Source organism: Leptonychotes weddellii, chromosome 5 (assembly GCF_054177405.1).
Source record: "Leptonychotes weddellii isolate Sample4059 chromosome 5, ASM5417740v2, whole genome shotgun sequence".
Taxonomy (NCBI): domain Eukaryota; kingdom Metazoa; phylum Chordata; class Mammalia; order Carnivora; family Phocidae; genus Leptonychotes; species Leptonychotes weddellii.
Window position 1 is genome coordinate 82,859,015 of NC_138373.1, and position 22,104 is coordinate 82,881,118.

The window sequence follows — 22,104 nt, forward strand, 5'->3', positions numbered from 1 at the left end:
TAAACTCAGTAAGTTTCTCTTTGATTTAATTAGCTGGATCTAATGAATCATTGAACACTACATCAAAAACTAATGATTTACTATATGCTGGCTAATTGAACATAATAAAAAAATAAACAAAAACAAAAAATAATTAGCTGGATCTATGTTAGTAAGTATTCTGAGATCCTGTTTTTTCTTTCTAGAGGATCTAGAAGCCAATCTGCTCTCATACTTATTTTGTTTGTTTGTTTGCTTTTTGTCTTTTACCCAACTCCCATCCATTTCCACCTGTCTTAAAGACTAGACTAGAATTTTCCTCTAATCTATATACAATAAAAATATCCTGATATTTTTTCCCCTCACTACTTAAACTTATTTCAACGTGTCCTTCATACACCAGAATTATTTTTCCTAAAGATGGGCAAATCTTTTTGCCAGCACCATTTATCATTCATATTTTCCTAGACATGAATGCATTTTTACTAGTATAATTTAAATTTTCATGTAGTTTGGCTTTCCTTTTTATCCTTATGCCTTTTTTTTCCTGTGTTGTCTATCTACCACTCTAGTCTTCAAGCAAGGTTTAGGTAACTTCCTCTTCTTTTGTAGTGTCCCTCAGCATTATTAGAGAATTCCAAGCAAGTAGATATTTATTATACACCTTCAGTTACTAGTTGGAGGATGATATCTTCTATGGCTGCTTGTGGGATGAGAATGTTTTAAATTATAAGCCTCTCAGGGAGTCCATTCCTATTTATTAGTTATATGTGCTTAAGAAAAGGTAATTCTTGGGACACCTGGGTGGCTCAGTCAGTTATGCGTCTGCCTTTGGCTCAGGTCATGGTCTCAGGGTCCTGGGATCCAGCCCCACATCGGGCTCCCTGCTCAGCAGGACGCCTGCTTCTCCCTCTCCCACTCCCCCTGCTTGTGTTCCCTCTCTCGCTGTGTCTCTCTCTGTCAAATAAATAAATAAAATCTTAAAAAAAAAAGAAAAGGTAATTCTTATTCTAAATGCAGAAAGTAACTGACTTACCTCTTAGGAATTTTAGTATATTTGGATTGTTTTTTAAGATTTTATTTATTTATTTGAGAGAGGGAGTGAGAGAGAGAGAGAGAGCACAAGCAGGGAGGGAGGGAGAGGGAGAAGCAGGGAGCCCGACGTGGGGCTCGATCCCAGGATCCTGAGATCATAACTTGAGCTGAAGGCAGACGCTCAACTGACTGAGCCACCCAGGTGCCCCTATTTGGATTTTTTTAAATAATTAAATTTCTGTGCAAAGAAATCTGATAAAAGCTAACTCTAAGCCCCTCATTTGCAAGAGTTTAGAGTAAAGTTTCAAAGAAATGAACTTCATCTTACAAAAAAAGGAAATTTCAACCAAGGAAAGTAATCAATAGTCAATGTAATTACAATATGGAATTCTTGATAACCAGCAGTCACGAGGTTACGTTTCTGTGTTCCGTGAAAAAAGAGGATCCTGAAGGCTCTGCCTATTCTTGTGTATTTTTTATGATTTTTTTTTTATTTAAAAGTTGAATCTTTCAGTCTTTGCCTTATTTGCCTAGGCGGTGCTCTATAATGATCGTTCAGTTTTGGAGAATCATCACGCAGCTGCTGCATGGAATCTTTTCATGTCCCGGCCAGAGTACAACTTCTTAGTTAACCTTGACCATGTGGAATTTAAGCATTTTCGTTTCCTTGTCATTGAAGCAATTTTGGCCACTGACCTGAAGAAACACTTTGATTTCGTAGCCAAATTTAATGCCAAGGTAACTAGATTTGTACCAGTCTTCATTTTATGACCATATTGAAAGATGTCATGGAATCAAAGTGTGGAACAAAACTTACTGCTCTCACCTCTAATACGTCAACTGTGAAAATGAAATGCAATAAAATGTTTAACCAGAAGCAGATATATGGCATTGCTCCCAGTCTAGAAATCTGAGAAGTTGAGGTGCTGTCTACCTATATATTATTCTTTGTGCTGCAAAGAAAGAAAATTCTCACTGTCATTGGGTTTTTTTGTTTGATTTAATTTGCTCTCATCTCTGTGGTATACTAACATAAATTGTCTGGAAGTAAAAGGTCAAAACCCTGAAACAAAATTTCATACATCAAACATAAATACCCAAATGTTAACTTAAGAAAATTTCTTATCATTTGTAGTTATATTTATTTACTGGTCATTGGTAATATATGCTAATTTTAAATAGCATTTATTTTCAGTTCCATAATTAATAATTTATCATTTAAAATTTTATTTTTCTGATGAACTATTTTACTATTATGCAAGCCAGTAGCACTTTAAATAACTAAGAAGTTCCTCATTTCTTGGTATTCTACCCGTTAAGAAGATAATAAATATTTTGTTGTTTATTCTGTCCAACTCTTGCTTTCATTAAAGCAAACCACACTTTACCTTTACCCCTCAAACAGGTGAATGATGATGTTGGAATAGATTGGACCAATGAAAATGATCGCCTACTGGTTTGCCAAATGTGTATAAAGTTGGCTGATATCAATGGGCCAGCTAAGTGTAAAGAGCTCCATCTTCAGTGGACAGAGGGTATTGTCAATGAATTTTATGAACAGGTAACTAACTTAACTGTTTATCTTAATTCATACTTGGGCTGCTCATAAATTCACAAAAGCTTGCAAAAGCTGTAAAAGTGTGATCAGTCTCTTTTATATTCAACTAACATCAGAAAAAAAACTAAAAACTCTAAGATAAAGTTATTTGCAAGTATTGCAGAGGGTGGAGGTGGGGGCAGGCAGGAAAAGATGTTGAAATAATGACCTACTGAGACATTAGCAAGACCATTGACATATTGTGTCTTTTTTTAAAAAATAAATTTATTATAATAGAAGCTCATTTACATTTATATGGATGAATGTACATCAGATTAAGTTCATTTACTTTTTTTTTTTAAAGATTTTATTTATTTATTTGAGAGAGAGAATGAGATAGAGCATGAGAGGGGGGAGGGTCAGAGGGAGAAGCAGACTCCCCGCTGAGCAGGGAGCCCGATGCGGGACTCGATCCTGGGACTCCAGGATCATGACCTGAGCCGAAGGCAGTCGCTTAATCAACTGAGCCACCCAGGCGCCCAAGTTCATTTACTTTTAATAGTCAATAACAGCATATGAAAAAGCTTTATAAATAGACATTTTATTTGACATGATAATGTGCGAGTAAACACACTACTGAAAAATCTACCACAAAAACATAAGCATAAGGTGATCTTCCCTACATTACCCTACAGTGGTCAGATTATATGTGAAACTTTGAGTACTGTGAACTACTCTCTTAAGAGGATTCTGGAGGTAGTGGAGCATGGGTAAAGGATAGGAATCAGTGGCATAAAACGACATGATGAGGGTTGCTGGAGGGGTGGTGGGTGGGGGGATGGGATAACTGGGTAATGGGCATTAAGAAGGGCACTTGATGTAATGAGCAGTGGGTGTTATATGCAACTGATAAATTACTAAATTCTACCCCTGAAACTAATAATACAGTATATGTTAACTAAATTGAATTTAAATAAAAAATTTAAAAAAAAAAAGAAGTGAAGATAATTTCCCTAGGCGGGGGGTTGGGGGGAAGGTGTGTGGGGGGGAATGGAGTTGATATAGTAACTGTCTTCAGATACTTTAAAGACTGACATACAAATTTAGGATTAAGTGTATCATGTTGGGGAGATTAAAGAAAATTATCACTTAACACAGGGTCTGATTTATAAGAAACAGTAGATTTCTCCTATAGAAGTCTATAGAAGTCTTTCAGTCTATAGAAGTTATAGGGAGATTGATTTCAAGACAATGTGAGAAAGAAATATGTATTATAAAGGTATCCAGAAATAAAATGAGGCACCTTTTTAAGTAATAAATAGCTATCACTGGACATACTTGAAGAGGGATTAGAAAGAACTTTTGTGGGTTTTATAGACAGGACTCATACATAGGATAAAAGGTTTGTACTTTCTAGAAAATAATGTATTGCCTTTTCTAGAAATGAGATTAATTCATAATCAATCTCCAAATATTGAAATACAGAAAAAATAGGGGCGCCTGAGTGACTTAGTTGGTTAAGTGGCTGCCTTTGGCTCAGGTCATGATCCCAGGGTCCTGGGATCCAGTCCATGTTAGGCTCCCTGCTCAGTGGGGAGCCTACTTCTCCCTCTCCCCCTGCACCTCCCCCCACTCATTCTCTCTCTCTCAAATAAATAAGTAAAAATCTTAAAAAAATAAAAAAATAAATAAAATAAAGAAATAAAGGAAAATGATAACCCGGTTATGATGATTCTACTACATAGACATAACCATTGTTGATATTTCAGTATATTTCCTTCGTTAATTTTGCTAGGTGACTACTGGTTGACAGTCTATTTTTTTTCCAGAAAGATTTGAAGTAGTTTAAAATAAAAACACTTATACAGTAGTACTATTAAACATGTTGACAAATAAGAATATCAGAAATCATATAATCACAGAAGATATAATTCAACCAAAAGCTGGGATAAGGTAGCACCTTTAACTGAGCAATAAATTATTCTAAGCTTTACTGGCAGCCAAGGCAAAAGGAAGAAAACATGATAGATTATGTATTTGTTTCATAATTATTCCCAGGATTGCATTTTGAAGTACATTTATACTCTAATAGAACAAGGACTGACATAATAAGAAATACTATCTATTAAGACATTAGACCATTTCTTCTATTGCCCTTTGATCAAAGCCAAAAACTCAAGATCACCAAAGTGATAAATGGCAACAAAGCATTTCGACAGGAATCTTTTAGCAATTTGGGTAGAATCTTTTAGCAGTCAAGTAAAAGAGGGAGTTCACACATGAATATCTGGGTTCTTACATAATTGCAGATTTTAGGTGCCAAGTGAATGTTAACTTTACTAGTATTTTTAACTTTCCATGTCATTTATCTTTCTGGTCGACTCTTCATGCTAAATTCCTATTTCTAGGGTGATGAAGAGGCCAGCCTTGGGTTACCAATAAGCCCCTTCATGGACCGTTCTGCTCCTCAGCTGGCCAATCTTCAGGAATCCTTCATCTCTCACATTGTGGGTCCTCTGTGCAACTCCTATGATTCAGCAGGACTAATGCCAGGGAAATGGGTGGAAGGTAGTGATGAGTCAGGAGATACTGATGACCCAGAAGAAGAAGAAGAGGAGGAGGAAGCACCAAATGAAGAGGAAACCTGTGAAAATAATGAATCTCCAAGTAAGTTTTATAAAACCTATTTCTACTGTATTTTTCCTAAGATTTTTTTTAACATAGGTCAGATAAATTTTATGCTTCTCATGAATTACATAGTTTGTGTCCAGATATCATCTTCATCTGATTGTGTATAACCTCCCTTCCCTAATATCATAACCCTAGAAGTTACAGATAATGGAATCTATTATAATACCACATTCATACAAAGATACAGCCCCTGTTAAGAAGTAAAGAGAAATTAAGCAGTTGAAACCTGTTCTTCAGGGTATCTTAATGATTTAGAGATGAAAGGAATTTCAGATACCATCTAGAGCAACCATAGACTTTTGTTGGCTTAGTTGGAGGAAGGCCATGTGAAGCAGTAAGAGGTAATTATCACCCATTCATGTAACAAATATTTATTAAGCATCTACTTTGTGCCAGGCATTCTTCCAAGTACTGAAGATAGAGCCATGAACAAATCAGACAAAATATAAATAAATCCTTGCCTATTTAGACTTTTTTTCCAGTAGACACTAAGCAAGACAAATCAGTAGGTCTCTAACATGTGAGGTACTGATAAATGCTAGAGTTAAAAAAAAAAAAAGGAAGAGGGATATGAAATATTGCAGAGAAAGGTTAAAATTTTAGATAAGGTAGCCACAGATGGTCTAAATAAAAAAAGATTAAAAAAAAAAAAAGACTGAAAGAAGTGGGGGAAGAAGTGGGGGAATGATCCATGGAAGTATAGATGGAAAAAGCATGCCAAGGAGAGAGAAAAGCAAACCATATAAATGTCCTGAGGTGGGCATTGGCTGGGTGTTCAAGAAGCATGGGGAGGGCTGGAGTAGCTGAGACAGAGGAAAGGGGGTGATGGAGCAGCAGGAGAGAGGCGGTGGGGAGCCAGATGATATAGGGTTTGAAGGTGGGGCTCTGAGTAAGGTGGGAAGCCATCAGTGATTTTGCACAGAAGAGTTAGCTGATTGAGCTTATATTTTAAATAGGTTGCCTCAGTTGCTGTATTGAGAATACTCTTGAGTGTGGGGTAGAATGAGGGTAATAAGTTAAGAGGCTGTTGAAATTACCCAAGTGAGAAAGGATTATGGCTTTGAACCAGACAGAGTAGTCACATTAAAGACGATGAAAAGTGTTTCCATCTGGTCATTGATTTGGAGCACATCATGTAGCCAAACTAATCCATTTGAACTAACCTGACTATAAAAAGAGATTATTTTTCTTCTCGTCTTGAAATATTCTCTGCTATTTCTCCTGTCACAGGGAGGAGACCCAAACAGCGTAATTAGTAAAACCCATAACCCTTACAGTGCTATTGCACAAATACTATTCTTGTGTTCACGAAAACATAGTATGTGGTTTACATCTGCCTTCAGAAAGAAAGTACAGTCGTAATTGTTTTCAAAGTGCTTACCCGAAATATTACCCCAAAGAGAGACATTCTGATCATCTGTTCCTGTTTTTTAGCACAGTCAGGAAAATTCATGACTCATTTCATCTCAGCCATCCAGTAAATACAGTCTAATGTGGGTATTGGCCCATTTTTGCCCTCATATAAGTACTCTGTTGTAAGCTTACAAAACAGAGATAGGGAGATCTTTATTAAGTATAAACTGATGAGGTTTTTGCAAATTTGGTTCTAGGCCAAATTTTTGCCTAAGTTCTGTCCTATATATTAACTTGGGTACAGAATGAGGGGAAAGTCAAAAGTTGTTTTCCTTCAATATTCTATTATCAAAGTAACTGTATTTTATATCTCTGGTGCTTATAAAAATGTTCCCATTAGCAATTTGGGGCTGATCCTGAGATTCAGAGATTGGAGCCAAGATTGGGATTCATGGCTTATGTTTTCACTTGTTCATTTAATAAATATGTATTGGTTTTCTCCTTTTCTTTTTCTTTCTTTCTTTCTTTCTTTCTTTCTTTCTTTCTTTCTTTCTTTCTTTCTTTCTTTCTCTCTCTCTCTCTCTCTCTTTTTCTCTCTTTCTCTCTTTCCCTCCCTCCCTTCCTTTCTTTCTTTCTTTCTTTCTTTCTTTCTTTCTTTCTCTCTTTCTTTTGTTTTCATTTCAAAGAGTCGGTAGTTTGCTGTCTAAGGACAGGACAGTTGTTGTTGTTTCCACTGAGTGACATTGGAAAGTGTTGTAGGCTTAGCCTCTTGGAAGAGCTTTGTTCCCATGGGCCCTTACTGATTGCTATTTGAACTCAAACACACTGAAAAAACACACACATAATACAGGCATCAAGAATCGAAGAACACAGGGCAGGAGACTGAACAGGCTCAACTTGTCAACGTTGGCTTTAGCAGCAAGCGCAACAACCAGATATTCAATTACTTTTCGTTCTGTAGGGTTAAGTTGCCATACTGACTTCCAGATTCAGATACGTTGCTCTCCAAACCTAGCTCTCCAAACTCTACTGCTGTAGAATCCTAGTAATTTTAATTTCATAATCATATTGACTGAGATGGTTAACTTGATTTAGCCTCAAACTTAGATTTCAGAAAAAATTTAGATTAAACATGCACTGATAATTTCAGCAATTTGTGAAACTTGGAGCTCTCCCAGGAAACACAGAATTAAATGTTTCAATATGGTATCCTAGGGAAAGAAGGCTTTTTCCCAACCTCATAATTAAATCTGAAAGATTCCTACAGCGAACTAAGAGGTTTCTAATGAAGTACTAAGCTGCATTTAGAATTTGAGCAATGAAAGGCTCTTTGTTCTCATTTCAAAAGGTTCCAGTGCTGAACAATTTGGCTCCCAATACAGGCATGTTTTAGACCACCTGCAGACTCTAATCTACGCAAATTTATTTGGTACAAACTTTCTTCTACGTCACCTTATTCAGTTTAATTCCAGAGAGGTTTATTGCTAACATTTAACAGCATTAATAAGAGAACAGCTGTTCTCATGGGGGCTGCCCTGAAAGGAAAAAGAGAAAAATTGAGCTTTTGTTACCTCTTCCCTATGAATACACTGCCATGAATGTGTATGACATTCAGATGGAGTAATCACCTTGAGTAGTAGCATTTCTTCTATCACCATGATTCAAATCTATCCTTTAGCCAGTGCTCATGTGGAACTCTCTTGATTCAAAGTATAGGTTAAAACGTATATTAACATTTAGGTGCACCTGGGTGGCTCAGTCGTTAAGCGTCTGCCTTCAGCTTAGGTCATGATCCCAGGGTCCTGGGATCGAGCCCTGCATCAGGCTCCCTGCTCCGCGGGAAGCCTGTTTCTCCCTCTCCCACTCCCCCTGCTTGTGTTCCCTCTCTTGCTGTGTCTCTTTCTGTCAAATAAATAAATAAAATCTTTTAAAAAAAAAGTATATTAACATTTAAAAATTTCTCAACAAACTGATTTGTACTAACTACAATAAAAACAAAGTAGAAATAGGCAAGTAGATGGCTTTGGTAGAAGAAGAATTTTATAAATGTGCTTTTAAAAATCTAATATAGGGGCATCTGGGTGGCTCGGTTGAGCGTCTGACTCTTGATTTTAGCACAGGTAATGATCTCAGGGTCATGGGATCGAGTCCTGATTCTCTCTCTCCCTCTGCCCCTCCTTCCCTCTCTCTAATAAAAAAAATCTAATGTAGTAGTAATATATCTCACTGATTTTTATAGAAATAATTCAGATTTCTTTAAATTTTGTGTGTGTGTGTGTGTGTGTATCCTTATTAAGAAACTTTCAAATGAAGAAATTGATGTCATGCTCCAGGACCCCATCACCTTCTGTCTGTATACATGCCTCTCACTCTGCCTGGGATGCTGCCCACAACTTCTTCACCCAGTGTGTTTAATTCTCAAGACTTACATCTCACCTCAGGTGTGCTATCCCTTGAAAAAAATCTTACCCATTTCCTTGCAGATCGAGTCATGTGTGTTGCCATGGTTTGATGTCTCAGAAAGAAATTGCACTGCACACTTATTAAAAATGTCAAAAAAGACTTTATTCAAGATTATTGCAATAAGGAAGAGATATTAAACTCAACTCTATTGAAACTAAGGCAGGAGAATTTTTAAGCACTAGCCTGAGCTATTGAAAAAGAACTATAGGACCTTAGAGGGAAGTTTGTCAATGTGATTGAGCCATCTGTTTGCTAATTGGTACTTGTTGAAGTTGGGCACTTACCCTCCCATGGAGACTGGAAGTTAGGGACCCTGTTTTTCTCAATGATTTAATTTCAAAAGAATCACACCCAGGTACTTGAGAAAGATGTTCCTGGGTTATAAAACTGGCTAGAAGCTGGGAGAAGATTTATCTGTATTACAAAGGAGCAGAGAAGGTATTTGCACTTTCAACTCTTATAAAGTAAATGCTATAAGGAAAGGGAAGTCAGAGAACTATAATCTGGAAGAAACCAGTCTAAAGTTTAGTCAAGGTGAGGGGAACATTCATACCATCTTGATCACATGCGTACATTGTCATAAAACACAAATACAGCATGTGTATTTCGTTTTTTGTCTTCTTTGCTCTCTTCCCTATAAACTGCAAGCTCCAAGGCAAGCTCTTGGACTAATCAGTCTTTGTGTCTGTAGCATCCAGAAAATTGCTTGTCAATTAATAGGTGGTCAATATAAGTTTGATTGATGGGTTTATCTCATAAATAAAATAACGAATACAGTAAATTGTTTTTTAAATTTTTGCTTATGACTCTGCCTGTATCCATTCCCTCTGGCATTTATTCAACTTAATGATTTCGTTATGTGTCTGTATGGTTCAAAAGTAATTCAGGATAATTGAATTTAATGTCCTTTTATTTGATCTGTATTTTTAAATCGATCTTATCCTATAAAATGCAAGAAATTTTTGTAGTATATTATAATAAAACTGTGGAAGGAATCACTAGTACTTCCATAAAAATTTTGGTGGATGTCTTCCAAGAGATCTAGTTCCTTTGGCACCCCTTATAGCAAACAGATTTTTTTTCTCATTGTTACTATTTTTTCTTCTTTTTTTTCTTCCTCCTCCTCCCCCAGATTATACATTGTGAATCATTGCTACTTCATTAAGTAAACCCAAATATCCCTGCTGACCATCCTGGTAATCTGTATTATTAACTCTTAATGTAGTCTCAATTAGATCAGAATATCCTGTGGACCACTTTTCCATATCATTGTCATTTTTATGACATATCAACACTTCACCATTTACTTGCAACTGTGGAGCAGAGACTAGGGAGAACATGATTCATCTAGTAAAATCCTACTGAATACTTACTGAAGTCTGGAGCTTTGTGAATATACATACAAAAGGAGGAACAGGTTTCTGTCCATAGGGAAGTTTACAGTCTAAGAGGGGATCTTAGCCTATTTTCTAAATTCTTGGCCTAAGTCTAAAATGGTCACTCAGATAAAGGTACTAAGAGTTATATTCTGGCCATGAACAGACCCTTTTCTAAGCTCAAGATGAGCTGCCTACTTTACCCGTGCCCTTGAAGGTCTCCCAGATATTTCATGTTCAGCGTCCCCCTCAAATCTCCTCACCTAACGTTGCCTTTCTCAGTACATCTTAATACCAGCTACTCAACACCTCAGGCCAGACAGCTCAGGGTTTTTGTTTTGTTTTGTTTTGTTTTTTATTAGTTTCAGAGGTAGAATTTAGTGATTCATTAGTTGCATATAACACAAAGTGCTCATTACGTCAAGTGCCCTCCTTAATGCCCATCACGCAGTTACCCCATCCCCCACCCACCTGCCATCCAGCAACCCTCAGTTTGTTTCCTAGAGTCCAGCATCTCTTATGGTTTACCTCTGTCTCAATTTTCATCTTATTTTTTTTCCCTCCCTTCCCCTATGTTCATCTGTTTTGTTTCTTAAATTCCACATATGAGTGAAATCGTATGGTATTTGTCTTTTTCTGACTGACTTATTTTGCTTAGTGTAATGCCCTCTAGTTCCATCCACGTCATTGCAAATGGTAGGATTTCACTCCTTTTGATGGCTGAGTAATATTCCATTGTACATATACACCACATCTTTATCCATTCATCTGTCATTTGGGACATTTGGGCTCTTTCCATATTTTGGCAGTCATGGACATTGCTGCTATAAACATTGGGGTGCATGTGCCCCTACAAATCACTATGTTTGTTATCCTTTGGGTAAATACTTAGTAGTGCATTTGCTGGGCCATAGAGTAGCTCTTTTTTTAAACTTGATTTCTCCCTCTTCTTTTTTCCCTACATCTAATCAGTTGCCAAAGTCCTGTTGATTAAACCTCACAAATGTATCTCACATTTATCAAATTCTCTTCATTTCCATTACCTTCACCCCATCCCAAGCCACCATCATCATGCCATATCCTCTCAGCTGAGTCCTTTTTCTCTCCTCCTGCCACCTTCAAAAGATTCTGTAAGACTCAGTGTGATTGCACCTGCTTTTTCACTGTCTCCCCACTAGAGTAAAAACTCCATGCTGGCAAGCATTATGTCTATCAGTGAATGACCAGAACCTTGGTACGTATTAGGTGCTTAATAAATAGGTAAGGAAGTGGAAGACTAGTGAATTATGGTATCAATTCAAATTCTTTAACATATCTTCTGTTTCTTCTGTTGAAATTGATTTTATCACACTTCCTCAACCAAGAGATGCAATTCTGTGAAAATTGGCTTCAGTACTTCTATGTTGAAAACATGAACTGTTTGGGTCACCAAGACAATGTAATTTATCTATTACAAGCATATTTGCTGAGCCTCGTTCTGTATAAGGTGTACGTAGGTCTTTACAAGGCTCCCTAAAAGAAGCTGAGTCTAATAGAGGGGCTAATGCCTAGAATATATGAGAACAAGATAAGTGCCCTAAAGGATGCACATTACCAAGGAAAATGTTTTTGTTACAAGTGACAAGACTCCAATCAAGTGAGCATATACAAAAGGGAAAATGATTGGTTCAGGTAAACCTAATGTTGTCTAGTATCCATGCTTACTTGCACCTGCCCCGTCTCACAGTCCCCTGCCTGACAGCCTGATCTTCAACCTTGCTTTCTTCATGAGACTGGAACTATAGCCAGCTCTATGTTCCCTTCATTCCAGATAAACAAGCAGAGGAGAGAAGATCCCCAGTCCCCATTCCCTTACTCATTCTCATTCTGTGCCATTGGGAAAAATCCCAGGGAAGGACTCTAGCTGACCTGATTTGGGTCACATATATACCCTTTGACCAGTCACTGCGACACAGCTGTGTTGTCAGAAGGGTGGGGGGAGTAGAGTTTGACAACCTTTTCTAGAACTACATAGTTAAAAAAGGGATGAGAGTTTCCACTCAATGATTTTGGCTATACGGTGATCAGAAAAAGAGGTAATGATAATGAGAAAGGAAAAAAAATGAAAGCAATCTGTACTCTGAGAAGTATATATGGAGTGAAATGAGAGTTTAGAAGAGAGGGAGAGGGAGAGATTGTTTCTTAGAGGAGGAATTCAGTGAACCCGGATTGGGTCTTAAAATAATAAATGGGCGTGAACTTTCAGTGACTGAGAAGAGCATTTGAGAAAGAGGGCAGTACCAGCTTGAAAGCAGAAGAGTTTACAGTATATACAGGAGAGAGAACAGTGAAGTAGAGACAGAAGCCAGGCTGTAGAAGAAGGAAGACTGCAAACGTGGGTTTGTGCCTCTTGTGGGAGAACTTTGAGAGGAGTTTGACATTAATTTTTTAGTCCGCATGAAGCAGAACAATAACACTGAAACCAACTTTAAAGAAATCAATCTTGTAGACTTGTGGGAGTTGAATTAGTTGACAAAGTGAAGAAAGACGTAACAAGAGGTTCTTCCAGTGGTCTAGGTGAACAGTCTTGAGGATCTGAGTGTATTGAGAATAATACCAAGAAGCAAGCAAAACTTTGTATTGGGCATTACTGAACATTGAATCCTGTTCACAGTATGTCTTCATGATTTATGACTGATTGTTGCGGTCTTCCTCTTATTTCCCCACTCTCGCAAATGTCATTGTGATAAACAAATCCAGTGCTATACGTATCCATTTGGTACCTAGCTCCTATTAATAATGTGAAAAGAAATAACTGAGCACACAAATAAGTGATTTGGTGTTTTCTCAGGAAAGAAAACTTTCAAAAGGAGGAAAATCTACTGCCAAATAACTCAGCACCTCCTGCAGAACCACAAGATGTGGAAGAAAGTCATTGAAGAGGAACAGCGGTTGGCGGGCCTAGAGAATCAGTCCCTGGACCCGTCCCCCCAGCAGCATTCTTCAGATCAGATCCAGGCCATCAGGGAAGAGGAGGAAGAGAAAGGGAAGCCCAGAGGAGAGGAGATCCCAACCGCCGAGCAAAACCAGTGACAGTTGGATACAATGAGCTGTGTTTCCAAACAGAGTGACTTGTCACAGACTCTTTTTCAAGCCAGCACAACACTTAGACACAACACTGTAGAAATATGAGAAGATGGGCAAACAGCTATTGCATTTTGGGATTCTTCGCATTTTATGTGTTTATTTTTACAGTGAGGTACATTGTTAAAAACTCTTGCTCAGAGAAGCTTTCACATTTGCAACACCAGCTTCTAAGGATTTTTTTAAAGGAAGAAATATATATGTGTGTGTATATAAGCTCGCACGTAGATACATGTAAAACATATTCACACACATACACGCACATGCACACTGAAAGCCAGGCTTACTGGCTCCACAATTTAGTAACATTCATATTAAGATATATAGTGGTCACTGTGATATAATAAGTTATAAAGGAAAAAATAAAGGAAAACAAATCACAAAGGCAATGGTGCGGCTTAGCAGGGAAACAGTGCAGTGAATGTAGGTTACCAACTAAGGAGCTTTTGCTCTTAGTCCTGACGGATGAAAGTTCCAGAGCATTATTTGAATTCTTATACATCCTGCCAACATTGTGTGTGTTGTGTGTGTGTGTGTGTGAATGTGCGTGTGTGAGAGAGAGAGAGGAGTGAAAGGGTGCTTGTGTGTACGTATGTGTGTATGCAGAGATTTTTATGGTTTTAGTAGTTCATAGAATAGCTGCAGCAGATGACGCAGCACATCTGAACAAACAGAAGGCAGTTCATTCTGGAGTGTCTTTGAGAGGCCGCCGTCCCAAACGCCTTCCTCCATGCAGTTTCAGTACAGATCCCTCCGCAGAGGGAGGGTATTCACAGGCTGGTGAGAGGGCCACGTGACTGGTACTACTGCTCATGCACCACTTGGAGGCGCTCTATCGCCAGCCTTAAACCTGGAAGACCGGCATTTTCCAATCTACTTGCCTAATGAATGTATAGGAGCTGTTTGTGAGTTGTGATCTCACCCAAGATCAAATCACCTTTTTAAGGGGATAGCATTCTTTATACATAAACACCTAAGAAGGAGCTGGAGGCAGATCTTTTAATTAGGTTAGAATTCTCAAACGTTGACAGAGAAGACCTGGGGAATTGCTCTAACAGTGATACCCTGTGTCTTAGTTTGCTGCAAAATGCGTGGTAGAAAAAGAAGAAAGAAAAAAGACAAAAAAACCCACTGTGGGAGGATATATAGTGAGAGATGAAGGGGGAAAATTTCAACCCGGGGTTTGGTGTTTGTTGACATAGTGAAAGACCGATTCTTGGCAACTATTGGAGATTGGCTTTGCGTGGCAAAGTTCCCACTGATGGCCCTGTTGTGGTGGTCCACGTGCTGTGGGATGGGGTGGCTTCTATCTGCAGTCTGGTCCGTTGTCTGTTCCTTTTGGCAGGGAAGATTATAGAGGGATTTGGGGGGGACTGGGCCTATTATTGAAAGTCTTTTTTTTTTTTTAATTTTGTTTATCTACACTTGTTTATGCTGTGAGCCAAACCTCTATTTAAAAAGTTGATACTCACTTTCAATATTTTATTTCATATTATTATATTTGTCATGAATAGTTATCTTGATGTAAATATAAGATTTTTTTGTTTCTGTAGATAGTAAACTCTTTTTTTAAAAAAAAGGAAAAGGGAAACATTTTTATAAAGTTATATTTTAATCACCATTTTTATACATTGTATCTATCTCCAAGCCCAGTAAGAGAGTGATGATTCATTTGCACGGAGGTCTATGGACAGCCGCTTATCTACCTATCCTAATTTAAATGATAATCTGATACAGTTATTTTATGCCAATTAAATGAGGATGCCACAAAGAAGGTTTTTTCACTGGGAACTTTTCCTAACTTTTGTGTAATTTTGGGGTCCATGTCTCCCAAAGAGAAAGACTTTCTTAACCAATACCGAATTTTTATGATTGGTGTCCATTTCTTGCCAACACTTTTTGGTCATAATTCCTCTTTCAATACTATGTACGCAACTGCTCATCATTGAAATGATCTTAGCTTCTAAGGAGACCTTGATGGTGATTTCTAATTTTTATTTCCTCTGACATCATAGAAAAGAGTGTTTACATTTTAAAGATGCCTTTGTTTCTCATGAATGAATATTCTTCCCTCCCAAAATAATGATTGTACATTAACCCGTGGCATTTTCCAAACAAGGCAAAGATAATATGATCAAAAACAAACACATTTTCAAAGCAAATTTCCCATTAAGTAAGAAAAAATGAAAAGGCTCAAGTAAATGCAGGCTCTACTTAAATAATGAGAATAATTTCATATTTTTTGACTTCACACTATGTCTTCATTATTCAGGATGTACTGAGTTGTTTTCCATTTTCTTAGTGTTGCCTGTGTGTCTCATGTTTGCAAAAATTACTGTGAGTCAGATACATTTATTTCCCCAGTGACTTTAACTGTTCTCCAGCCCTTGCAAATAAGAGAGGAGGAAAAAAAATTTGTGCTCACATACCTCTTGCATTTAATTCCTTAACAAAATGAATCTTTTCCCTTTCTCCAAATGCCATACATATCTAAAACACTTGTTAAGTAGAGGAAAAATATGGTTGTGGAGCAAGTGGAATGACAGCCGTTCAGTTGAGAGTCTAGAAGCATACACTGGCAGCTTCGTCAAGGTTGGAAAGCCCCAAATAGGGGCCAGCCTGACTGCCAGAGTAGAGGTCTTAGCAAACTACCTGGTTTCATTTATTTTGTTTTAAAATACATGAAGTAATGGTGGCCAAAGCACTTAGAACCTCTTCATTCCAGAATTGTGTTCATCAGTCCAGGCAGATTGACCATTTTTTCTTCAAAAATAAATTCCCAATCTATTAAAGCTAAAAGTCCATTGAAATAAAGGAATGGAGATCAAGTATGAGACTTTCATACACACTCATGACATCCCAAAGGATGCCTAGGGACATAAAGAGATGTGTTCCGCTGATGATATTCACCCCCGCCTTGGTGACAGCAATATTACCGTGTTCACTTCCAACTCTGGAGCTTACTCCCTGTGGTGCCAGTGTATTTGTTGCCATTTACTACATTTTTATATGAGCCTATGTAATGGTGCCATTAGATAAACTCAGGTCTTTCAAATGAAGGAATTTCTAGCCCATTTAGGAAAAGGGGTAACTGTATAGATAGCCATAAAACCAATGGTAGGAAAATTTGGAACTGGTGACCTTGATGCTAGGGGTCGCTTTCTGTTAAGGAAAAGACCAGGTATCCTGTGAGCATCATTGGTGTTCTTTCCAGCGTGCTCATAGAATGTTTTTTCAGTTATCCGTCTAAGCCAACCTTTAGGATATTGTTTCCTTGGTGAAAACACCACTTTAGTTTTTTTCTAAGTGATAAAATTGTATTTTTTGTCATTTGTATAAGACTTAGTTTTGCTCTCAGTAGAAGATGAAGACAGTAGCTCTGGATAGATCTGTATTGGTCTTCATCTGACAAGTGAAGGGATGTCCTCATATTTAAGGAAATACTCATTTTCTAAAAGAATACCCAATTCTGTGTGTTCCATTTTGATGGAATTCCAGAACAAACCCTAACCATTGCAATCCCAGTAAAACTAAAGAAAAGGGATTGTAGGACATGCAGACTGTTCATATTACCTCTATGTATTGTGATTTCCTCATGTCCCCTGCCTCTCTTGATTTACGATTTCCTGACGTCCCCTGTCACGTGCCCAGAGAACTTTCTTTGAGGGTAAAAGCTGTGCAAAACGCATGAGACTCAGGCCTATTCTTTGTTTAAATGGTGGAAAAATATAAATTATTTTCTAAGTAATAAAGATATGAAAATTATCATCGTAAATAAAGTCTAAAGCTTGAAATGACTGTTTTACAAAAGTGAGCTATTTGTGTGATGAACAACTCCTGAGTAATGAGAAGTGAATAATCAAAAACTCATTTCTATCCTACTTTGGCAGGTATTTTTTGGTGCTTCTCTGTCAGTATGGGGATCTCCACTCCTTGCCTTTTAAGATATTTCTAAAACAAGAATGAAAACTCCACAGTAAGGATCTTACTGTCCTCTCTTCCATCCTGATGCTGAGTCCCCACTTGATGGCTTTCTAGCTTATATGCCACTTTGGAAATAAACTGTCTTTTCAAACTGGCAGAAGGCTCTAGTAAAACAGAGTTTTGTAAACTTTTGTAGTCTGGGGTAAATCAAGATTCTCCTTATTCTAGAGATTATCAGCTCCTGCACGTGGAAAGAAAATATCAATAAAATTTCAAATGCTAATAGCTCAACTCCAGACCATTGAAAGCTAAAATATCTATATAGTTTGAATCCAAACTGAGTTTCCTTTGTTCACCTTTTCTCCTAACAAGCAACAAAATACCTTATGATCATTGTCCTAGGTCATTCATTTCTCTCATGATTTTTCCATGAAAGAAAACTGAATTTGCCGATATTGTCAGTCTGTTTCTAATCTGTTCAACAGAATTCCACTTTAAGATTAGGAAACCAAGTAGCCATTTTAGATGAGGAGCATTCCAAAATTAAATTACTCGTAGAACTTCTAATCAGAGCAAATTATGCAAGTTTTAGGTCTATATTCATATCAGGTTGTTCCTCTAGAAAATATTCAAATTCTTATAGCAAGTTTGGGATAAATTAACTAGACTATAAGCACTGAGTTAATGAAACTGCAAACAGAGCATTGAATAACTTAACTTGAGGTTTTGCATGGTATTTATCATGTTTAGCACTGATGATCGATCCATGGTCAGAGAACAAGAACAGGGTTTTCAGTCTCCATGATGCACCTTGGATGGTAGGGCATTTGTGAATCACCACACATTTCATTTGTTAAAATGATGCTGCTTTTCCCTTACCTAATGGTGCTTTTACCTCACCTGAAGTGTTCTTAATGTTCATACTATAAAACCATTCTAACAGCAGGTTAACAATGGTGACACAAAAGAATTGGCATTTTGTTGCAAAATACATTTGGAGATCCAAAACTGAACATTAAAGCTTTATTATTTGGTGGAACTCAGTGTTCACATCCGCAGATTCAAAAAGACTGATCCTCCATTAACTGTTTAAGTGCAGTAAGACTGTAAACTACGTGGACTTATATAGAGATGAAAAACAAAATTGGTTTTTGGTACATGCTTCAGGTTCTAAAAAGAGCCTGAATTTCCTATCTAAGGGCAGCTAGTTCTTCTCCATATTATACTTCTGAGGTTGATTGCCTTGACAGGCATTGGTATTCATGGATTTCTGCTTCCCTGAGGAGTGGTGGAACAGAGAAGAGAAGTCAAGCCGACGCCTTCTTGATAAGAACTACTGAACATGTCTGTGTTCAGAAAGGTTTCTTCATTGCTTCACATCAAGAAGTGGTTCTTTGATCATGCAAATAATTCAATCAAAAAATGCTTCAAAGAGAGTAATATTAAAACATCCTATGTAAGTACTATCAAGAATATTTAAATTTGATTAAGCTTTTGAGCCAAAGCTATTTAAAAAATTGTTTTTTTAATTATTTGACTAAAACAAAACTTGCAAAATGGCATTCCATGGTATAGAGATGTTAAATATATTGATATAATCAGAACTATTGTGTAACAGAAAACTGGAAAGAGTATTTAGTTCTTTTTCTAAGGTATGTCATGCCTCAGGGAGGCAAATGCTTTATGGAGGGTCCAAGAAGTACATGAAATAGATAAAAATAAATTTAGTCCCAATAGTTTAATTAGATCAAGTGTACAAATTATAGCCCGAGTTCTTCTGGGTTTTCCCAAGAAAAAGAAATGTGTTATCATCCAGCAATTTATCATGGATTAGGTTGTTTTTAAAATAAGTGGTCTATTAATGTAGATTATATTTTACTAAATTGTAACACACTGAAAATGCCAAATACTTATCTTCATTACTAAGAAAATCACATCTTATTAATCTTGACTTTCACAGATGAAGCACTGACCAGGCAATAATCCACACCCACTGCTTCATCTACCAAGACTGACCAAATGGTAGGTTGGAATTTGGAATTCATTAATAGAAATGAAATTTTTTAAAAAAACTATTTTAAAACTTTACTGCCTTAACTAAAATTTCAGTGTCAGAAGTACTTCTTTCAAATGAAACAAATTGTAGCAGGATGGTCTCCCTTCCCTCTTAAAAAAAACAAAAACACACAAAAAAACAAAGTCAAACTCATAGGAGAAAAGTGGGGCTTCTCTTCAATTTTATTTCCCTAACTCAAAATAGTAAAGCAAAAGGAATCAGAACTTCTCTGCCACAATAAGGAGAAAGAACGCCTTTCACCCCAAGTTCTAACTCTCCATGCCTGGTTTCATTGTGCAGCCCGTGGTATTAAAAAAAAAAAAAAAAAAAGGCGGGGGGTAGAGCTATGGTTTGGGAGTGAACACTACATAAAATGTGAAGGATCACCCCGGGATACCCCTCCATCTTTGTGACAAACCAATTTAGTTATCAGTTACTCTGGAGTAAAGGGACTTAATGGATCCATATTTCAACCCTGACTTCCTTTATTACACTCAGCACTTACACATGTTTTGGAATGTGAATTAGCCCTTGGAGCTTGGAAACTGCTGCTTGAGTACCTTTTGAAGGGAAGGAATTTTTTTTTTATACTAGTAATTTTACTCCCTATATTATAGCAAAATATTTGGATGATTAATGCAAAATTAAAAGTAATTGTTTAGAGATGTTTTATTTGTGTATATAACTTGTTGGTTGTTAGAATTTTCCATCAATCTTCTTTTAAAAGTTAACTGATTATTTTTATGGCTCAAGCAACTCCTATCATATTTTGTTTTAGCTAGTTATAAGCATAAACCACCAATACTACAGTGTTGCTATCTTTAAATGATAACCCTAACATACCTGTATATTACTTGTTAGTGGGGTTTATTGGCCTGACTTTTAGCATATACTTGTTCATTGTTGTTTTTTAAAATCACTGTTTTTTAATACTCTGTGAAATATTTGCATGGGATTTTCACCATATTTTGTTTTGCTTAACTGGTGGTTTTGTTTTTGTTTTCCATTTTTGAGTATCACTTTACTTCTTGATACATTCTCACCGAAGAATACATACCCTTTTTGTTCCAACAAGGACAGTTTGTTAGTTGATGAGCACTGGAAATAAATATCACTGAACCCACCCACCCCCTGATATTTCTTCCTGAGGATTTTTATCATGCAAATCACAAAATGAAAATTGGTGCTTTTATAAATGTTCTGAAACTTTCAGAACAAATAAATGAAACAAATAATGAAAATGAGAATCTCCCTGGGTTTCTATAATGCTATTAGGATGTGCAACTGAAAGAACTGTAATTTGAATCTAGAATATTTTTGGTTTGAGTTAATTTGGTTAATTTGATTTGGTTTTTGGTGTTAAAATGGGTTTCTTATTCCCGATGGAACAGTTGTTCTGATTGTCATTATTTCTTCCTTTTCCTGACCGAAAACCCAAAAAACAAAACAAAACAAAAAACTGCCATTGGAAAGTTTAAATTAGCATGTCCCAAATATTTGACTTCTTGAGTACTTGCAAACCAGAGTACTTGCAAACCAAATTTAGTATTCCTAAAAAGCAATATTTTCAAAGAAGTACCAACCAAAGTAACAGTATAGGGGATGTCATTTGCACATGACAGTTTTTAACAAGGTAATTCTTACCACTTCTCAATTGAATATGTTTATTAATAACTTTCCAAATTTATCAACTTATAAAAACCCAAAAGTGAAGCATTGGACTTAAGTGATCATTTTGCAACTGAAATAAATCTTTTCCTTTCACCTGTACCTTGCACTTAATATATGCAGCAATACTTCATATCTTCCTATCTTAATTATTTGTTAAGTAATTTAGTTAATTGCTGATAAGTATTTTGTAAAAAGTAAAATTGTACAGAAAAAATATTAGATAAGTTGTACTTATTTTTATTGTTTATTAGCTTAGACACTACAGTGACGCTCCTTGTTTGCCAGAATTACTGGAAGTGCCTCTTGATTTTATAGATTTTATATATGTATATATATTTACATATATATTATATATATAAAAATATTACAGTAAACATATACTCAAAATCATTAGAATTGTGTCACAGGTGAACAGTGTGGATGTTACAATGTGAAAACAATGTATAATATAAATACAATTCTGTGGTATTATGTTTGATGTAGTTATTTGTACAGTTCAAGTCCTCCATCCAGTTTTGAAGGCATCCTTACCTCTTATTTCCAAATGCAGCGGCTTGTGCCCAGACTATGCATGCTGTAGTGAGCCATCCATTGGCCTGTCTACGATTCCTAAGGACTCACGGGGGCTTCTATTCTCATGCTCGCATTCCCTTCCCGATCACTGATGAATTCTTAGGTGCGTTAATCTTCATCTCTCTGTAGCTAAGCTGTGTTCTTTAATCAAATAGTCAACACCATAACCAAGATCCCTGGATTTCTGGCATTTAGCCTCAGAATCCTATAAAATAAGCAGTTCAGCCCTTTAGCCTATAAATAGTACAATTTATCCTATAAAGACTGTCTGTCGATGCCCAATACATGGGATATTTGGTTGTAAAGACTCAGAATTATTTTTG

The 22,104-nt window shown here is 36.7% G+C and overlaps 2 protein-coding genes across 2 annotated transcripts in view; both read left to right on the forward strand.

Annotated features, from left to right (window-relative positions):
- Window positions 1-17,355, forward strand: part of PDE3A (phosphodiesterase 3A) — a 315,847-nt gene extending 298,492 nt beyond the window's left edge. Inside the window, exons 13-16 of the mRNA XM_081821315.1 lie at window positions 1,549-1,752; window positions 2,420-2,575; window positions 4,960-5,218; window positions 13,265-17,355. Of these exons, the coding sequence (XP_081677441.1) occupies window positions 1,549-1,752; window positions 2,420-2,575; window positions 4,960-5,218; window positions 13,265-13,506 (861 nt within the window). The 3' untranslated portion in view covers window positions 13,507-17,355. The remainder of the gene's footprint in view (window positions 1-1,548; window positions 1,753-2,419; window positions 2,576-4,959; window positions 5,219-13,264) is intronic.
- A 94-nt stretch (window positions 17,356-17,449) lies between these two features.
- Window positions 17,450-22,104, forward strand: part of LOC102732130 (solute carrier organic anion transporter family member 1B3) — a 104,739-nt gene continuing 100,084 nt past the window's right edge. Inside the window, exon 1 of the mRNA XM_081821316.1 lies at window positions 17,450-21,884. The gene's annotated coding sequence lies outside the window, so the exon portion shown is untranslated. The remainder of the gene's footprint in view (window positions 21,885-22,104) is intronic.